This window comes from Nothobranchius furzeri, chromosome 9 (genome assembly GCF_043380555.1).
Source record: "Nothobranchius furzeri strain GRZ-AD chromosome 9, NfurGRZ-RIMD1, whole genome shotgun sequence".
NCBI lineage: Eukaryota > Metazoa > Chordata > Actinopteri > Cyprinodontiformes > Nothobranchiidae > Nothobranchius > Nothobranchius furzeri.
In genome coordinates, this window is record NC_091749.1 from 76,272,424 (window position 1) to 76,289,585 (window position 17,162).

Genomic DNA, 17,162 nt, shown 5'->3' on the forward strand with positions numbered 1-17,162 from the left:
TTTATTCTGCGCTAACACTCATTGCTGTCAGTGAGTTTGGGACGCTGGCGGTGGACCTGTTAGAGCAGTCCTTCAGGCAGGATGAAACCATGTCCATGAAGCTTCTCACCTATGAGCTGAAGAACTGGAGCAACTCTACCTGTCTGAAGCTGGCTGTCTCCTCTCACCTGCGGCAGTTTGTTGCTCACACCTGCACCCAGCTGCTGCTGTCTGACATGTGGATGGGACGCCTGAACATGCGCAAGAACTCCTGGTACAAGGTTCATGCTCCGTCTACATTTTATTTTTGGTCTCAAGCAGAAAGCCGGGGGTCGTTTTAAACTTAAACATAAACTAAAGGTGCAGTAAAATCATCTGTTTCTATAAAAATGTTTTTAATGAGTTGGTCAGTTTATGAATTTGGTTCTAATCAGAAAGTGTTGACTTGCATTGTGGTCATCGCAGAACCAAAGCAGAAAAACTCCCCCTCCCCCAAACAGCAGCCCTAACCCTGACCCTGTGCCTCCAGGTGATCCTCAGTATCCTGGTGCCTCCCGCCATCCTGCTATTGGAGTACAAATCCAAGGCTGAGATGGCACACATCCCTCAGACTCAAGATGACCACCAGATGACCATGGAGGATAGCGAGCACAACTTCCAGAACATAACCGAAGACATTCAGATGGTTGGTCTCTGTGGCTGCCTCAGCAACAGTGTCAGGTCGATGACTCGATGCTTAACGATGCTTTTGTGTGGCGTCTTTGCAGGACGTGTTCAAGGAGACCCGAGCTCATGAACATATGGAGGTGAAAGATGACATGGAAACGCACGTTCGCTCCCGGAAACTGCCCCTGACCAGGAAGATCTACGCCTTCTACCATGCTCCCATCGTCAAGTTTTGGTCCAACACGGTATGTTGGTTTCATGTTGAAGCATCTCAGCAACAGCACACGTTTCTGTGTAGAAAGTGACTGTAAACACATGGGAGGCTTTGTCTAGCTACACATTTCTTTAAGGGTTTTCTGGATGGCTTTAAGAGAGCCTGAGGCTGGTTCTCAGGACCTGCTGCTGGGTTTATTAGCACAAATAGGTAGTTCAGCTCAGAGAGCAGCTGATAACATCTCTGCTCTCTGAGCTTATCTACATCTGCTCCACCCGCTTTCAGCACATCACCCGTGGGATTCAGGCTGCTGGTTTTCCATGTTGAGGTTCAGCAGCTTTGGAAAACTGCAGGGATTTATTTTCCCCTCAGTGAATTTCACAGATCCACTTTTTTCTAATGTCTTGGTGTTGAAAAAACATTTCTGTCGTTTCTTTTAATTATTTGTTTGCTTTCAGCTTTTCTACCTGGGCTACCTGATGTTGTACACCTATGTGGTTCTGGTGAAAATGCCTGTTTGGCCATCTGCTCAAGAGTGGGTGGTCATCCTCTACATCTTCACCTCTGCCATCGAGAAAATCCGAGAGGTGTGTGAAGGGTTATTCTGAACAGTTTTTAAAGCAGCCTTTAATCAACCATCAGACTGTGTTCTTTTCTCTTAGATGTTCATGTCTGAAGCAGGCAAAATAGGCCAGAAAATCAAGGTGTGGTTCAGCGATTATTTCAACGTGTCTGATTTTTTGGCCATTGTGACGTTCTTCATCGGTTTTGGCTTGAGGCTGGCTGGAGAGATGACGTTGGTCCCAGGGAGGACAGTTTATTGTCTCAACATCATCTTCTGGTACGTTCGTCTGCTGGACTTCCTGGCTGTGAATCAGCAAGCTGGACCGTATGTCACGATGATCGGTAAAATGGTGAGTCAGAGCCATGACACATAGTGTAATGTACTGTAGGTGTTCTGCTGACATTAGTAATAATAAATGCACACTGATGTTCTTGTTTTTGTTCTGAGCATTCACATTAAACAGAATAATTATCTCCAGCTGTTAACAAGTACTGTACAAGATTCTGTTATCCTGAATAGCTCCATCAGTTTCACCTCATCTTGTTTTGTGCTTTTCACACATTTTTACCCAAATCATTTCATAGCAGCAGATCTTTCAACAAAGTACTGATATAAAAAGGTTTTGTTTTACTAGCTGAAGTTTGTGTTAGGTTAGCTCGGGTTGGCAAAATTAGCTTTGCTCTAAACTGGCGATGTTAGTTAGTTAAACACATTCTCACTACCTTCGGTTATTTTCTAACGACTGATTGGTCTGAAAAGGCAAACAGACAGTTTACGTGTGCTGCTGGGTGAATTTTACTTGTTCATCTTTAAGCTAGCACATGCTAACTGAAGCTTTGCTAGTTAACATGCGTGTAAAAAAGATTGCTGTGGCTGAAATCGGATACGTTTGATTGCAACAAGAAAGCACAGTTTTTCCTCAATTTTTATTTAAATTAGATTAAAGAAAAAATGTAGGCCAACTGTTGTTCCAGTGTTTGAACTTTAGAGACATTTGTTGTTCCCTGACAATTTTAATTATTTCTGAATCTTAAATTGAAAAAGCAGAATTTTTTTTTTAATTTGCCAACAGAAAAAAGTGAAACTCCTTCCTTAAGCAGATATGATGATTTCTGCCCAAAACTCTTGTGATTTACTGGTTAAATGATACCACAAAACAACGTGTTTTTCTTTTTGACATGTCTTTCAGGTGGCCAACATGTTTTATATTGTGGTGATAATGGTTATTGTCCTTCTGAGTTACGGTGTCCCGAGGAAAGCCATTCTGTACCCAAACGAAGAGCCCAGCTGGAATCTGGCCAGAGACGTGGTTTTTCAGCCATACTGGATGATGTACGGCGAAGTGTATGCCTACGAGATTGATGGTAAGATTACAAAAAACAATCAAGAGCTTCTTTTACACGTGTCTCACTGAGACGATGGTGGCTGCTTTTCTGCAGGACCTTTATGTTTATTTGGCAGATGCAACAATAACAGTAATATTAAAGGTTGACTATGGAACACAGACAATCTGGCAAACTCTGGTGTTCAGAGGTAGAAGAAAGAAGAAAATATAATTTCTATAGCACCTCAAGATAAAAATCATGAGGCGCTTCACAAAAACAAAAAATGTAAAAATATAAAAAAGAATTTAGAAAATGGTTAAAAATATATTTAAAATGAGCAAAAAATAGACATTTGTGATTAAAAATGTAAAGAAAGAGAGAGAGTGAACAGGAAAGAGGGAAACCAGTGGATCCTGAGGAAGGTGGAATAGGTGGGGAGAGCAGAATAAAGAGAGAGAGGTGAAGAAGGTCATACAAAAGCCAGCTTGAACAAGTGAGTCTTCAGCTGCTTTTTAAAGGAGACCACTGAGTCCACTGATCTCAGGCTCAGGGGGAGAGAGGTCCAGAGTCTGGGGGCCACAGCAGCAGATGATCTGTCACCTTTGACCTTTAGCCTGGTGCTGCACAACCAGTAGGCTTTGATCACTGGACCTCAGGGACCTGCTGGGGGTGTAGGGACTAAGAAGATCGCCAATGTAAGATGGTGCTTGTCCATGTAAGGCCCTATAGACCAGAACCAGGATCTTGAAATGAACCCTGAAGTTGACTGGCAGCCAGTGAAGCTGGAGGAGAAGCGGGGTGATGTGGGTGTGTTTGGAGGACTTGGTCAGAAGCCGAGCACAGGCGTTCTGAACCACCTGTAGACGGTTCAGGGAGGTTCTGCTCAGACACGTGAAAAGAGAGTTACAGTAGTCTAAGCGTGAGGAGATGAAGGTGTGGAGAACTGTCTCAAGTTCAGAGCGGGACAGAATGGGACTCAGCTTAGCAACGTTCCTGAGATGGAAGAAGGAAGAGCCAACAAGAGAACTGACATGAGAATCCAGGGTGAGAGCTGGGTCAAAGGTCACGCCAAGATTCCTGACAGAAGGTTTGGTGTGGGAAGCAAGCTGACCAAGAGAGTCTCTGACTTTGGGAACCAGCTTGTCTGGGGCACAGATGAGGATCTCAGTCTTATCTTCATTCAGCTGAAGAAAGCTCCCACCTTCCAGGTTTTGATAGAGTCTAAGCAGGTGTGTAACAGCTGCAGCTTAGACATCTCATGGGGCTTAAAGGAGATGTACAGCTGGATGTCATCTGCATAAGGATGGTAGGAGATTCCTTTGAAGGAGCTCAGGATGTGCTGAAGAGGGAGCAGATAGAGGAGGAAGAGCAGAGGCCCCAGCACAGAACCTTGTGGGACACCATGGGTAAAAGAGGTGGTGGAGGACCTAAACTTGGAGACGGCCACAGAAAAGGAGCGCTCAGAGAGATCAGAGGAGAACCACTCCAGAGCAGATCCTGATAGGCCTACCCAGTCTCTCAGCCTCTCCAGTAGCAGGCAGTGTTGGGAGTAACGACGTTTAAGTATAACTGCGTTACTAACGGCGTTCTAACCCTAACCTAAATCCAACCGAAACGATCGGGCTGATTCAGTTCGGGTTCGGTCTCAGCTTAAATGAATGACGCGCACTTGTATAACGCCTCTCAGAGTAAGGGCTCCAAAGTGCTTTACACTACAGTGTATCGTTCATCCATTCACACACACATTCACACACTGATGGTGATGAGCTACGATGTAGCCACAGCTGCCCTGGGGCCCACTGACAGAGGCGAGGCTGCCGAGCACAGGTGCCACCGGTCCCTCCGACCACCACCAGCAGGCAAGGTGGGTTAAGTGTCTTGCCCAAGGACACAACAGCAAAATTCTCTGTCCGGAGCCGGTATCGAACCTGCAACCTTCCGATTACTGGACAACCCGCTCAACCTGTTACAACTCCAGCACTCAGCCCTGCAGTACCACATAAAGGCGGACCAAAGTTTCCTACCCAGTAAATGTGAACACCCACTCTGACAGATGTGGGTGCTACGCTGGTGCCGCAGTTAAAATAACAAAACCCCATTCCAGTATAATTTATTACTCTTCTATGACGCAGAATCGTTTATGCCCGCTTCTCATGCATTGATTATTTGATTATTTTCCTCAGCTCTATCTATCCTACACCTCCCGGTCGGCCGTCGAGGGTGGGGGTGGGGGTTGCGTGCGGGGTTTGGGGGCCACAAAGAGAGCCCCCTGGGGAGCCATTTAAGGATCACTGCTTTAGATGGTCTCTCAGTGTAGTTAAATGACTGAAATAAATATAGTTTTGTACAGTTTTCTAATGTTTTCAGCTTGACATAATTGTGTTTAGTAACATTTCTGTTGCTGCTTATTTAGTACAGGTTAAATAAATAAAACCCTTTAAAATGACACTAGAAGAGGCACAAGCCTGATGGAGGACTTACATTTACTAACGTGGGTCAGACCCAACCACAGAAGAGCTGAAGCTGGGTGGTAAACACACACAGGTAGTTCTAATAACACCTGAGCTCCATGACGTCTGAGACTGATGCATCAGTGTTACAGCGGGACTAAAGACATGATCAGAAACAGGTTACAGCTGGATGAGCTAGGAAGGTAGAAGATCAGGACGTCTGAGCGGTGAACTGGTGAGCGGACCTTCAGGACGTCCCGCTGTCACGCTAAGAAGGGCACGGCTGCAGATTCACGCCTGCAGCAGCGACTCTGCGGGTCTGCAGCTGTAACTATTCATCACGTCTTCCTCGTTCTTCACGGCTGTGATGCTCTTGGATGAAAACATCCGCCTCTTTAGCTCCCGATCAACTGATGACTGCTTCACACACCGCGCTGCTGAATTAGTAACACACTCATTTTCTTATCAAAAATGGAGTTATGGTAAAAGAAGACGGTAAGTAATTAGATTACTCGTTACTGAAAAAACTACTTTTTTTAGTAATGCTGCTATTTAAAACTGCATTGTTCCCATCACTGCATTTTAGTGACAAAGTTTTACAAGCTAATATATCTTAGTGACGATGTGTAGTTTTTAACATTGATCTATGAAAATACCCACTGAAATGTTGTAAATGAAGTAAAAGATACCCAGTTGGTGAAAATATTTGGCAGTTTCACATGTAAACATAAAATTCTGGTCTAAAATACATGGAGCAGGTCTAAGTCTCTGGGTGACACCATATTGGATGCTATGTTCCCTTCTATGGAAGCCCGTGAGGACAAAACACATTTACTGATTTGTAGCAAATAGTTACAAAACTTTCACCAACAATAAACTTTGTTTTACACATTTACCTCTTCACTTGTTGCCACAGCTACAAGGGAGTCTGATGTTCTTTTTTTTTGTTGGGGGTTGCACTCCCAGGGATTTTTGACTCTAATGGCCATCCGTTGGTAAGGTCTTACTCGAACACAAAAATAATGCTTGCTTGCAGTGATTTAGGTGTGTACTGCCCCCTATCGCCAGGGACAATACACACTGTCACTTTAAAGTACGTGACTGACATAGTCGAAACTCACATAATTTATCTGCATTTAAATCATAGCACAGCTTATGTGTCAGGCAAAGCGGATTTGAAAATAGCTTTTATAGCTCTGTTAAGGGACCCGTGAGCCAACCGGATGGGGAGGAGCCTAAGGCTCCCATAGGAATAGATGGAAAAATGTGTAAAACGGTAATATCAACACCAAAGTCCTAGACGGCATGTCCTGGACCATTTGATGTAATATGTTCATGTTCATCAACTGTGCAGAAAAAATGGTGTGTGTAAAAGAGGAATGGCTGATCTGATGGGTTATGATTATGGATGGTTCACACAGACTTGTTCCCTTCACAGTTTGTGCCAATAACAGTGAAGTAAAGGAACTGTGTGGGTCTGGAGTATGGCTCACTCCTTTTCTACAAGCTGTCTACCTCTTTGTGCAGTACATACTGATGGTCAACCTTCTGATTGCCTTTTTTAAGTGAGTATACCCCGTTACTCGCCACTCATGTTCTTAGTTAGATTTCTCTGGTGTGCTTTTGACAACCATCTTCCTGAGGCCATTTTCAAATGCTCTGATTTTCAGTAATGTTTATATGCAAGTAAAGTCCATCTCTAATCTGGTGTGGAAATACCAGCGCTACCACTTCATTATGGCCTATCATGAGAAGCCTGTCCTCCCGCCCCCCTTCATCTTCCTGTTCCATGTCTACTCGCTGTTCTGCATGTGCAGCAAGAGGAAGAAGGAAAGTACCTATGGACCAAGTAATCCTAACACTCATTTTTGCTGTTAAGCTGTTTGACTTCAGCGTCACAAGCGCCAGTAATGAGCCTCGTTTCTTTCAGAGCTGTTTCTGTCTGAGGAAGACCAGAAGAAGCTTCATGATTTTGAGGAGCAGTGTGTGGAGACGTACTTTCATGAAAAAGATGATCAGCTTCACTCGGGGAGCGAGGAGCGCATTCGCCTGACCTCAGAAAGGTTGGACTCACTTTGGCACTTGGAGACTACATAAAAAAAACAACATCGTACAAGGGCTTGATTCCTAGCCTGGCCTGCCAGACTAGTTCTCTGTTCTACACAGAGAACTAGTCTGGTAACTCAGACAGAGAGGCACATGAGAGGTGGGACAAGCTAGCTAAAAAATAACCAGCTCAAAAAAAATGAAGGAAATGCCAACTGCACCGCGCAACGCTGTAGTTTTTTAGCTGTAGTCAAAAATGGCATCTGACGACGGTGCAGACATCTTCCTTTAAAGGAAAAGCTTTTCGCTTCTTGTTGTGGTTTTAAAGATGTGTCAAGAGCCGCAGGGAACTCCGCTTAGGACGCCATCTTCATTGTTTGAGAAACTGAGCATTATGGTGTGTGACGTACACACCTCAGCTCTGATTGGCTGAGTTAGAATTCTCAGGGGGTGGGGTTATTTGAGTAGAAGAGTTCCCAGCTGGCTGGTCAGGATACATGATTATAGACTGGAGGGAACCTTCACCACAACAGAGTCTGTGTCATGTGTTTAGGTTTCATTTTGGCTCATACCGATTCAGGATCCACTGTCGCTGCATGCTTGCTTAGTATGAGGATTGCTGTAAAGACTCTGACTCTAGTCAGTGACTCGATGCAACCTGCTGGGTTCCTTAGATAGGAATCTTGTTACTTATTGGCCCAATGAAAAGAAAGAAAGATCATTTCTATAGCGCCTCTCAAGATTAAAAATCACGAGGCGCTTCACAAAAACAAAAAATTTAAAAATATAAAAAATATATCAAAAAATGATCAAAAACATGTTTTAAATAAGTAAACAATAAACAATTGTGATTAAAAATGCAAAGGAAGAGAGAGCGAGTGAATAGGAAAGAGGGAAATCAGTGGATCCTGGGGAAGGGAGAATAGGTAGGGAGAGCAGAACAAGGAGAGGGTGGTGAAGTCACACCAAAGCCTGAACAGGTGAGTTTAAAGGAGACCACTGAGTCTACTGATCTCAGGCTCAGGGGGAGAGAGGTCCAGAGTCTGGGGGCCACAGCAGCAGATGATCTGTCACCTTTGACCTTTAGCCTGGTGCTGCACAACCAGTAGGCTTTGATCACTGGACCTCAGGGACCTGCTGGGGGTGTAGGGACTAAGAAGATCACCAATGTATGATGGTGCTTGTCCATGTAAGGCCCTATAGACCAGAACCAGTGGCCTGAACGCCTTGTGTGGCTTTCTCTGTAAGAGTCAAACATACTGGATCGTTGATGCGATTATTTTTCTTGGCTTTTCTGTTTTCAGGGTGGAGACCGTGTGTTTGCAGCTGAAGGAGGTTGGGAACAAGGTCAACTTTATCAAGCGCTCCCTGCACACGTTGGACTCCCAGATCGGTCACCTGCAGGACCTCTCGGCTCTGACAGTAGACACTCTGAAGACATTGACTGCTCAGAGGGCGTCTGAAGCTAGCAAGGTTCACACCCAGATAACCAGGGAGCTGAGTCTGTCTAAGAACGTGGTCCCTAGCATTGTTCCCATGCCAACAGACTCTAAAACATCCATGATAGGCAAACGCAGCGTGGGGGCCTACTTTGGGTCCTCGTTTCCCCAAGCAGGCACCAACATGGCAGATTCTCTTTTCGGGGTCGGTGCCGAAGGCGGAGCAGGGATTGAAAGTTGCAAGAGATTTGGTCCAGGCCCCGGAACAGATCTAGGGCTCGACCCCAGTATGAGTCCAGAGAAGAGGAGCTTATTTGGGCTTGGACACCTTGTTGCAGAGGCTGGTTCCTCTGGCGGTGCCGGCTCCAGTGCCTTTGTCCCAAGTGCTGTTCCAGTTTCCCCACCAGAACTGCGTAACAGAGCCCCACCACTCTACCAGAGTAAACAAACCCGTCCACAAGAGCCACATCTCTCTGAATCGCCATCCAGCCTGCCCAATGTGCCCTCCTCTGGTGCTCCGTTCCACATCAGCAGCACCCCTTCCCAGCCCAGTGGCTCCAGCCACCCTGAACTGGCCCTGGCTGGAGTCTACCAGCAGTCCCCCCATTCCGAGCATGTTCCTGTAGAGTTTGGGGCGTTTGTAGGTGAGTATGATGATTGTAGAGTTATCAGGATAAACAAGGGGAAGGGTGTGTGTGTGTATCCTACGGTGGTGGTTGTCTCTGAGAACTCCAGCTGCATGTCGGCTTGCTGTGTGAAGCCTGAGAGGTCACAAGGGGGGGAGGGGGATGGTTGGTTGAAGCGGGGCTACGTAAATGAAGCATTCAGCCATGAAGAGGGTCAATGTGGCTCTACTAAAGGTAGGGAAGTTCTATCAGATCCAGAGGGGTCATCAACACTGGGTAACAGCCTTCCAGGGTCCCGTGACCCTGCTGTGGTGATCAGGAAACCCCACAGAAAGGGACAAGATGAGTCGGGACCAACAACCTCCCAGTGGGACTGTCTAACTGGGTCTGAAGACCAGTGTGATGAGAGGACGGTGGCGCCAGACCCAAAGATGAGAGGTTTGAGTTTTCTGCTTGGTGCTGGGGCCTCTCCATCTCTACCTCCACCTCCAGATCAAGAATCCTCACAAGGTTTATCTGGTGTCTGCTTTCTCCCTCTGCTTTCTCTGGCTCGCGTTTCCTCCTCCTGAGCAGCAGGAGTTGGTGCCTGATTCCTGAGTAATTCTTCTCTTTAATGGTAAATGTTTGTCAGGTGGAGGTTCAGAGGAATCAGATGTGATTTGTTCACTTGGTGCCGTTTTTAGAACATTTAGTGGTTCTTATTCTCTGAAAGCAGCAAAAATCTTTATTTTTGTTTTTCTAAGTGTGACTTTTTTATATCTGGACTCAGGGCATAAAGACACTCTGCACCTTCAGTCACCACCATCCAAAGAGACGTCCAGCAGACAGCAGAGCCCGAGCAGATCACAGGTGTGTGTTGCCATGACTACCATTCAGATAAACGTCTACACAGGTTTTCTGATACAGCCATGGAGCTAAAATCCTCCGTTGAAGGTGCTGGTTAAACCAGCTTCACCTGGATGTCTCTGTGTTTTAAGGATTTCCAGAAGCTTGTAGAAGAAGTCAGAGGAGGTTGTAGGGTCTAATTATCACAAAACTTTTATTAGTTCACTCTCACGTTAGTAAAAATATCCCACGCAGTTCCAGTCAATGCACTTTCAAACACCCCAATGGCCACAACCGGCCCCCAGGCCACACTTTGAAATTTTTGTCTCCATCTGCTGTTTTGTGTCCACAGACTGAAGGTCTCATCCGAACCGTCAACTCGTACGCTGGCTTCCCAGAGTTCCACAGGACCGCAACTTGTCCCCCTCCTGAGACTAGTGAGTTCATAGAACTAAACTAAGAACTTCTGAGATCCTGTCTTGGTGTGTCTCATGTTTCATGATTGTCTCTAGCTCTGACCAAGGACAGAAGCAGAGTTTCAGCCGAGGACATCCCCAGAGCTGCAGTCCTTGTAAGAACTTTGTGAAAAAGTGTCCTTTAAGTTTGTAGGTTTCTTTTTAGCTCAGTGGAGAGAGAGAAATGCACTACTAACATTTTTGTTTCTGTCCCAGGAAAGAATTCAGGTCAAGTCGGCACAAGCCAGCTCCCTGTAAGCGTCACTCTGCTGTAGATGTTTACAATCCTACCTGGTGTCTTTTGTCTCTTACCTGTCTCCCCTGTCTGTCTGTCAGGAGACCCTCCGAGGAAGAAACGCTTCATGGTGAGATCTCAGCATCATCTTTTCCACACACATCACAGTTTTACTGAAGCATCATTATTTTCACTTGCCATTCACAGCATTTGGAACTGCAGCTTCAGCAGAACAAATTAAACAATCACAGAGCTGTTTAGTAAATGGAATTGGTTAATTTTAGATAAATGATTAATCTGTAGTAGAAATAACTGTCTGCTAAGTTACATTTTATTAAAAGCTTTCTTCTTTGGTTGCAGCTGCAGCTTCTCTATACACGACGAGACACCTTCACCTGGGAGCCAGGAAGGACTGTGAGTGTCTGCAACCACCTGCACCGTAACACTGGTTTAATTAGTGGAGATACATATGTGTGTGTGTGTGTGTGTGTGTATATATATATATGTGTGTGTGTGTGTGTATATATATATATATATATATATACACACACACACACACATATATATATATATATATATATATATATATATATATATATATATATGTGGATATATATATATATATATATATATATATATATATATATATATATATATACATATATGGGATGTCCTCATCCGATCACATGATCGGAAATCGGCCCCGATCACGTGGTTTCAGACTGATCCGGACTCGGGCTTTACTTCCCAATCTGGACTCGGATACTGGTTTCAAATTACAGGAGAGCAACTTGGTTCTCCTTAAAGGTTGTCGGGCTCCCCTGATGCCTTTAACTTACACACCCAGAAGGAGCACAAAAAAGATCCAGTTTCTACCTATGTTATATTATTTATATGGACTCAGCGTAGCGGGGATTCTTTAGAGCAGAGCAGCAGGCAGGCCGCTGATTATTCATGAACTCCAGCTGCATTCTGCACACGGCCACAGTAACATTTTCTAAGTTTATAAGTGGCGTCACCAAAAATATATAATTAACACAGTCATTCCTGTCCGTTCATTTTCTCTCTGGTAAGTTCTGTCTGTATTTGAAGTATGGACGCACAGCCGGGCAGCGCACACTCCGCTTTTTTTGCGGTCAATAGATCAATTTGATCTGCTAGTTAAAAAGTTACTTGTGAGGTGAAAAAGAAGGAAGCAGGTAGGAGTTTTTCTGGAGAACTGGGAGATGCAGGAAGGTCAGAGACAGACAGGACAGGAAGATAGTAAAATAAAAACCAAGAAACATAAACAAAGTTCTTAAACAATGAAATGTAGGTAGATTTATCCCACTACACGTTTCTACCTGTATAAAGCAATAACCTATCAGCATGTAGTATTCATATAGTTGATACAATTCATATCGTCTTCAAAACTCCGTCCCATGCCCAGGGGCGTATCTAAGCCTTCGGGGGCCGGGGCAAAATAGACCCTTGCCAGGTATTTTAAGTTGAAGTGCTATCTGTTTTTATATTAGACTTTTTATATTTGCAATAAAGTCCAAAAGTGAAGAATTTGTTTTTTATTACTTGATTGTTCAAGCTACCTCACAGAAGTGATCTGTTGTTAAAAATTAAAATAAAAAGGTAATTAAATAAAAAACAAGGAACATTCTGGAACTGGTTCTTCCTTTTTTTTATTTTTTTTATGTATCAAAAGTATCGGATCGGGACTCTGTATCGGCAGATTCTCAAAATCAAATGACTCTGACACGGACTCGAGGGCAAAAAAACCTGATCGGGGCATCCCTAATATCTATCTACCGGAAATCCTCTAATACAGGCCCGGGCCTGTATTTGACTTAAGCCCATCAAGCTCCAGGCCTTTATTGGAAGGAGAACCAAAATTAGAGGCAGGCCTCTATTTCTATTTGAGCAAAATGAACTAATGTTTCGCTGGTGTTTTTGACAGTTAAAATTGCGCCCACATTTTCAAAGTTAAACACATTTCTTTTAACAACGGTAGTTTCTGCTTCAGCCCTCTCCCCCCTCCCCCTGCGCAGCGGCCGCAAACTCACTGATGCGCCTGCAGCCTCTCAGAGTTCCTGCTGCTCTAAACATTAAAATAATTATTTCATTTTCTGTTCCTCACTTCTGATTACCTTCAATGGTGTCTGTTTGTTGCAACCAGCAGGTACAAAAACTAACTTGTTTTTATTTGACTATTTTTCTGTCCTGCCTGTTTATTATCTTCCTGCATCTCCTCTCAGTCCTAAAGAGAAACTGCTACCTGGGTTCATATATATTCACCTCATGAGTTACCTTTGAACTGCAGTTCTAAAAGATCTACCGACCGCAAAAGCAGTGGAGTGCTTGCCAGTCACATCAGTTAGGTGCGTCACCGAGGACAAAACAGGTGATGCGCCCTGATCCACAGCAGCGAAACGCATCAGGCACAAATAAAACATTAAAAGACAGAAAACCTAAAAGGAAATGAGCCGACATGAACGATGGCGTGTTAAATTAGTGTTTGAGGTGGCGACACCTGATTTGATAATGTTACTGTGGCCGTGCTCAGGACGCAGATGTCTGGAGCGCGTCAACGATCAGAGCTTTGCATGCGCAAGCTGGTTAAGGTTAGGATGGGGGTGAGGGGAAGGTTAAATTGCAAGAGGGAAAAGGTCACAATTTGGTTAAATGTCCGTTTTACGGCGGTGTCAGTACCGACGCTCTGGCACAACGCGTTGCCTCCTGACACGCAGGAGCTTGTCACCTGCTGACAGCAGGCTGCTGCCTTTTCCGAGGACTGCATCTTGCCGGTCATTATCACGTAACACCGACTAGTCGATGACAGGCATAACAAGTCACTATAGAACGGTGAAGTCGACTAGTGACTTGTTCATACAACCCCTACTGCTCCCCAGTGTTCTGCAGCATAATCAGCACGTTCTCTTTGAACTTGATATCAAATTTTCGCCTCCTCTTCGTCTCCGCACGGTTAAAGTTACCCTCGCGGTCTATCACTGGCAAATCAAAAGTGAGATGGATGACACAACCGCCCCCCCCTGTGGTACTTGCTTGTTACCACATTCCACCCGGCCACAATAAAAATCCGGCCATTATTCACCTCCGCCGACTCAGACACTGGCCAAAATATGATAACCGGCAGTTAATTGAATACAGGCTAATATTAGAGGATTTACGGCATTTATATATATATATATATATATATTGTCATGAACCGAGTTCAGAAGACCCGTGAAGACGCCAACACAGTAAAAATATATTAAAAAGTCTTTATTTAATGCAGAGGTACCTGGAGGGCAAGGCTGAGGCAGGTTCAGAGGCAGGCTAAGGTCAAAGTGGCAGGCAGAGAGCAAGGCAGGGGTCAGGCAAAAAACAAGGTCCAGAGGCAAAGATCAGGCAGGGTGGATGGCTGGAGAACTACTGTTAAGGCTGTAATAATCTGGCATCTGTTGACTGGATGGCTGGTTCTTTTATAGCAGGGGAAGCAGGTGAATGGGATGAGGCTGATTACAGGAGCAGGTGGAATGAATGGAGCTGATTGAAGCTGACAGAGGTTGCTGGGGAAAACAGGGCTTGGCTGGAGCTTGGTGAGAGGACAAGGTGAAATGAATGAAGGTATAATGAGGAAGTGGAGGAGGGTGAAGGACGGGAGTCATGACATATATATAATATATCGTTCATGTTGGCTCATTTCCTTTTATGTTTTCTGTCTTTTATTTGCGCCTGATGCGTTTCGCTGAGCGGGGCGCATCACCTTGTCCTCCGGTGACGCACCGATCACTGATGCGGCCGCTAAGCAGCGAGCACTCCGCTGTTTTTGTGGTCGGTAGATCTTTTAGAACTGCAGTTCAAAGGTAACTCATAAGGTGAATATATATGAACCCAGGTAGCAGTTTCTCTTTAGGATTGAGAGGAGATGCAGGAAGATAATAAACAGACAGGACAGAAAAATAGTCAGATAAAACAAGTTAGTTTTTGTACCTGGTGGTTGCAGCAAATAGACACCATTGAAGGTAATCAGAAGTGAGGAACAGAAAATGAAATAATTATTTTAATGTTTAGAGCAGCAGGAACTCCGAGAGGCTGCAGGCGCATCAGTGAGTTTGTGGCCGCTGCGCAGGGGGAGGGGGGAGAGGGCTGAAGCAGAAACTACCGTTGTTAAAAGAAATGTGTTTAACTTTGAAAATATGGGTGCAATTTTAACTGTCAAATCTCCAGCGAACCATTAGTTCATTTTGCTCAAATAGAAATTGAGGCCTGCCTCTAATTCTGGTCCTCCTTCCAATAAAGGCCTGGAGCTTGATGACCTTGAGTCAAATACAGGCCCGGGCCTGTATTAGAGGATTTACGGCATATATATAGATTATGCCATCAAACAGTGCTATCTAGTGGTGATTTATGGGACAAGTCCACCTTTTTGAGGGTTAGAAGCAAGGTTATTTCTCCTTGATTCTACTTCCCTCGTGTCTCCTCATGTTCTCCATCCCTCTCCAGGTTCCCATTTTGTGTCCCATAAGCACCCTCATGTGTCTTTTGTCTGCGTCTCAGTTATGTGTCTCTTTGTGTTCCTCATGTGTCCCCTGGTCTTCAGCCATCCAGATATATCTCTCAGGTCCTGTGTTCCTTTAGTCTTCCCCAGTCACCCCTCTGCATTGTTTATAGTTTCAGCTTTTCATTTTATTAGTCTCTTTAGTATGTTTTGTCCCACTGGTCTTTGTAGTTTTCCTTCCCTTTAGAAGATTAGTTACGTGGTTGCTTTTCTTGTTTTTAGGTTTTACTCTTAGGTCATGTGAGTTCCCTCCCTGATTAAGTATTGCTTTCACCTGGTCCTATCCCCACACACCTGCAGTTCATCTGCCTCCCGTTATGCCCCAGTGTATATAAGCCCTGTCTTGTCTCAGTGTCTTGTCGGTCCATTGTTTGCGTCAGCGTTGTTTTGTGCTCTATGTGAGCTTTAGTATCTCGTCTCAGTTGTTGTGCTTTAAGTGGGCTTTTGGGTCTCCTGAGATTCAGGATTTTGGTTTTTTGGCTTCCTGCCGTTTTGGATTTTTTGTTCATCCTCCTTAATAAAAAGGATTTTACTTTTAAACGTTCCTGCCTCGTGTCATCTGGGGTATCTGCATCTTGGGTCCTAACCATCCTCATAACGCGACAACTACAGGAAACACTGTTTGTTTTCAATAACTTTAATGAATCTATTTTTTTTTGTCTAGCCATCGGCTCACCGTTCAAGCCTGTGGAAAGCTATCAGTACTCAGGTAAAAAAATCTGTTTTTAGAGTCATTTTAAGAGTTTTGCGTCAGTAGTTTGACTGTTTTTTTGTTGTTGTTGTAGCTGTTGAGCGCAACAACCTGATGAGGCTCTCTCAGAGCATCCCCTTCACTCCAGTCCCACCTAGAGGTAAAAATCACTTTGTCTGCATGAGCATTCTGGTCCGACAGCTTTAAATACCACAGCAGGCAGTTTGAGAACAAGGAAGGATCTAAGCAGATGAGAGATTTCCAATCTAATCCAATTTTATTTATATAGCGCATTTAAAAACAGCATGTCAGCTGACCAAAGCACTGCACAGAGTTAAACCTAAAAAACTATTAAAAATACACATACATACACATTAAACAAAGATAAAAGCTGTCATAAAATAGAAACACCTAAAAACAATACAAAAGTATAAAACAGCCCATAAAATAGAAGTCAATAAAAACAGAAGTCAGTAAAACAGAAGAGCCACAGCATAAAAGACCAATCATTGACCAAAAGCCAAATTAAAGAAATGTGTCTTCAGGCTGGATTTAAACTGTGCCAGTGAAGAAGCCTGGCGTACCACCAGAGAGAGCGCGTTCCAAAGTCTGGGAGCAGCAAAGGCGAACGCACGCTCCCCACGAGATTTATACCTCATTTTAGGGACTTTGAGCAATAGATGATCAGCAGACCTTAGTGACCGGGGGGATGTAGGGGGTGAGCAGCTCAGAGAGGTATAAGGGGGCCAGACCATTCAGGGCTTTGTAAGTAAAAGTTAAAACTTTGTGTTGAATTCGAAATTGCACAGGAATCCAGTGTAGATCCGCCAGAATGGGAGTGATGTGGCGTCTATTAGCATTAGAAAGAAATCTGGCTGCAGCATTCTGGACTTTCTGCAGACGATTTAGGACAGATACACTTACACCAATTAGAACCAAGTTGGAAAAGTCAAGTCTGGAAGTGATAAATGCACGAATCAATGATTCTAAGTGTGGCCTCTTAAGAATGGGCTTTAGTCGGGCAAGGTGACGAAGCTGGAAGAAGCAGGATCGAACAGTGGCATTAACATGTGCACTCATTGATAAGTCAACAT

At 44.4% G+C, this 17,162-nt stretch overlaps 1 protein-coding gene across 3 annotated transcripts in view; it reads left to right on the plus strand.

Annotated features, from left to right (window-relative positions):
* The window catches only part of trpm7 (transient receptor potential cation channel, subfamily M, member 7), a 103,516-nt gene that overhangs the window by 57,609 nt on the left and 28,745 nt on the right, over window positions 1-17,162 (plus strand). For 2 of the 3 annotated variants that reach the window (XM_070555205.1, XM_070555207.1), the window contains 18 exons: window positions 32-260; window positions 509-664; window positions 747-890; window positions 1,318-1,446; window positions 1,522-1,773; window positions 2,614-2,788; window positions 6,638-6,764; window positions 6,870-7,048; window positions 7,130-7,262; window positions 8,550-9,748; window positions 10,080-10,159; window positions 10,488-10,572; window positions 10,648-10,706; window positions 10,807-10,844; window positions 10,927-10,955; window positions 11,186-11,239; window positions 16,042-16,086; window positions 16,163-16,228. In XM_070555205.1, coding sequence (XP_070411306.1) covers window positions 32-260; window positions 509-664; window positions 747-890; window positions 1,318-1,446; window positions 1,522-1,773; window positions 2,614-2,788; window positions 6,638-6,764; window positions 6,870-7,048; window positions 7,130-7,262; window positions 8,550-9,748; window positions 10,080-10,159; window positions 10,488-10,572; window positions 10,648-10,706; window positions 10,807-10,844; window positions 10,927-10,955; window positions 11,186-11,239; window positions 16,042-16,086; window positions 16,163-16,228 — 3,179 coding nt within the window. The remainder of the gene's footprint in view (window positions 1-31; window positions 261-508; window positions 665-746; window positions 891-1,317; window positions 1,447-1,521; window positions 1,774-2,613; window positions 2,789-6,637; window positions 6,765-6,869; window positions 7,049-7,129; window positions 7,263-8,549; window positions 9,749-10,079; window positions 10,160-10,487; window positions 10,573-10,647; window positions 10,707-10,806; window positions 10,845-10,926; window positions 10,956-11,185; window positions 11,240-16,041; window positions 16,087-16,162; window positions 16,229-17,162) is intronic. The other variant, XM_070555206.1, reaches the window with a different exon arrangement.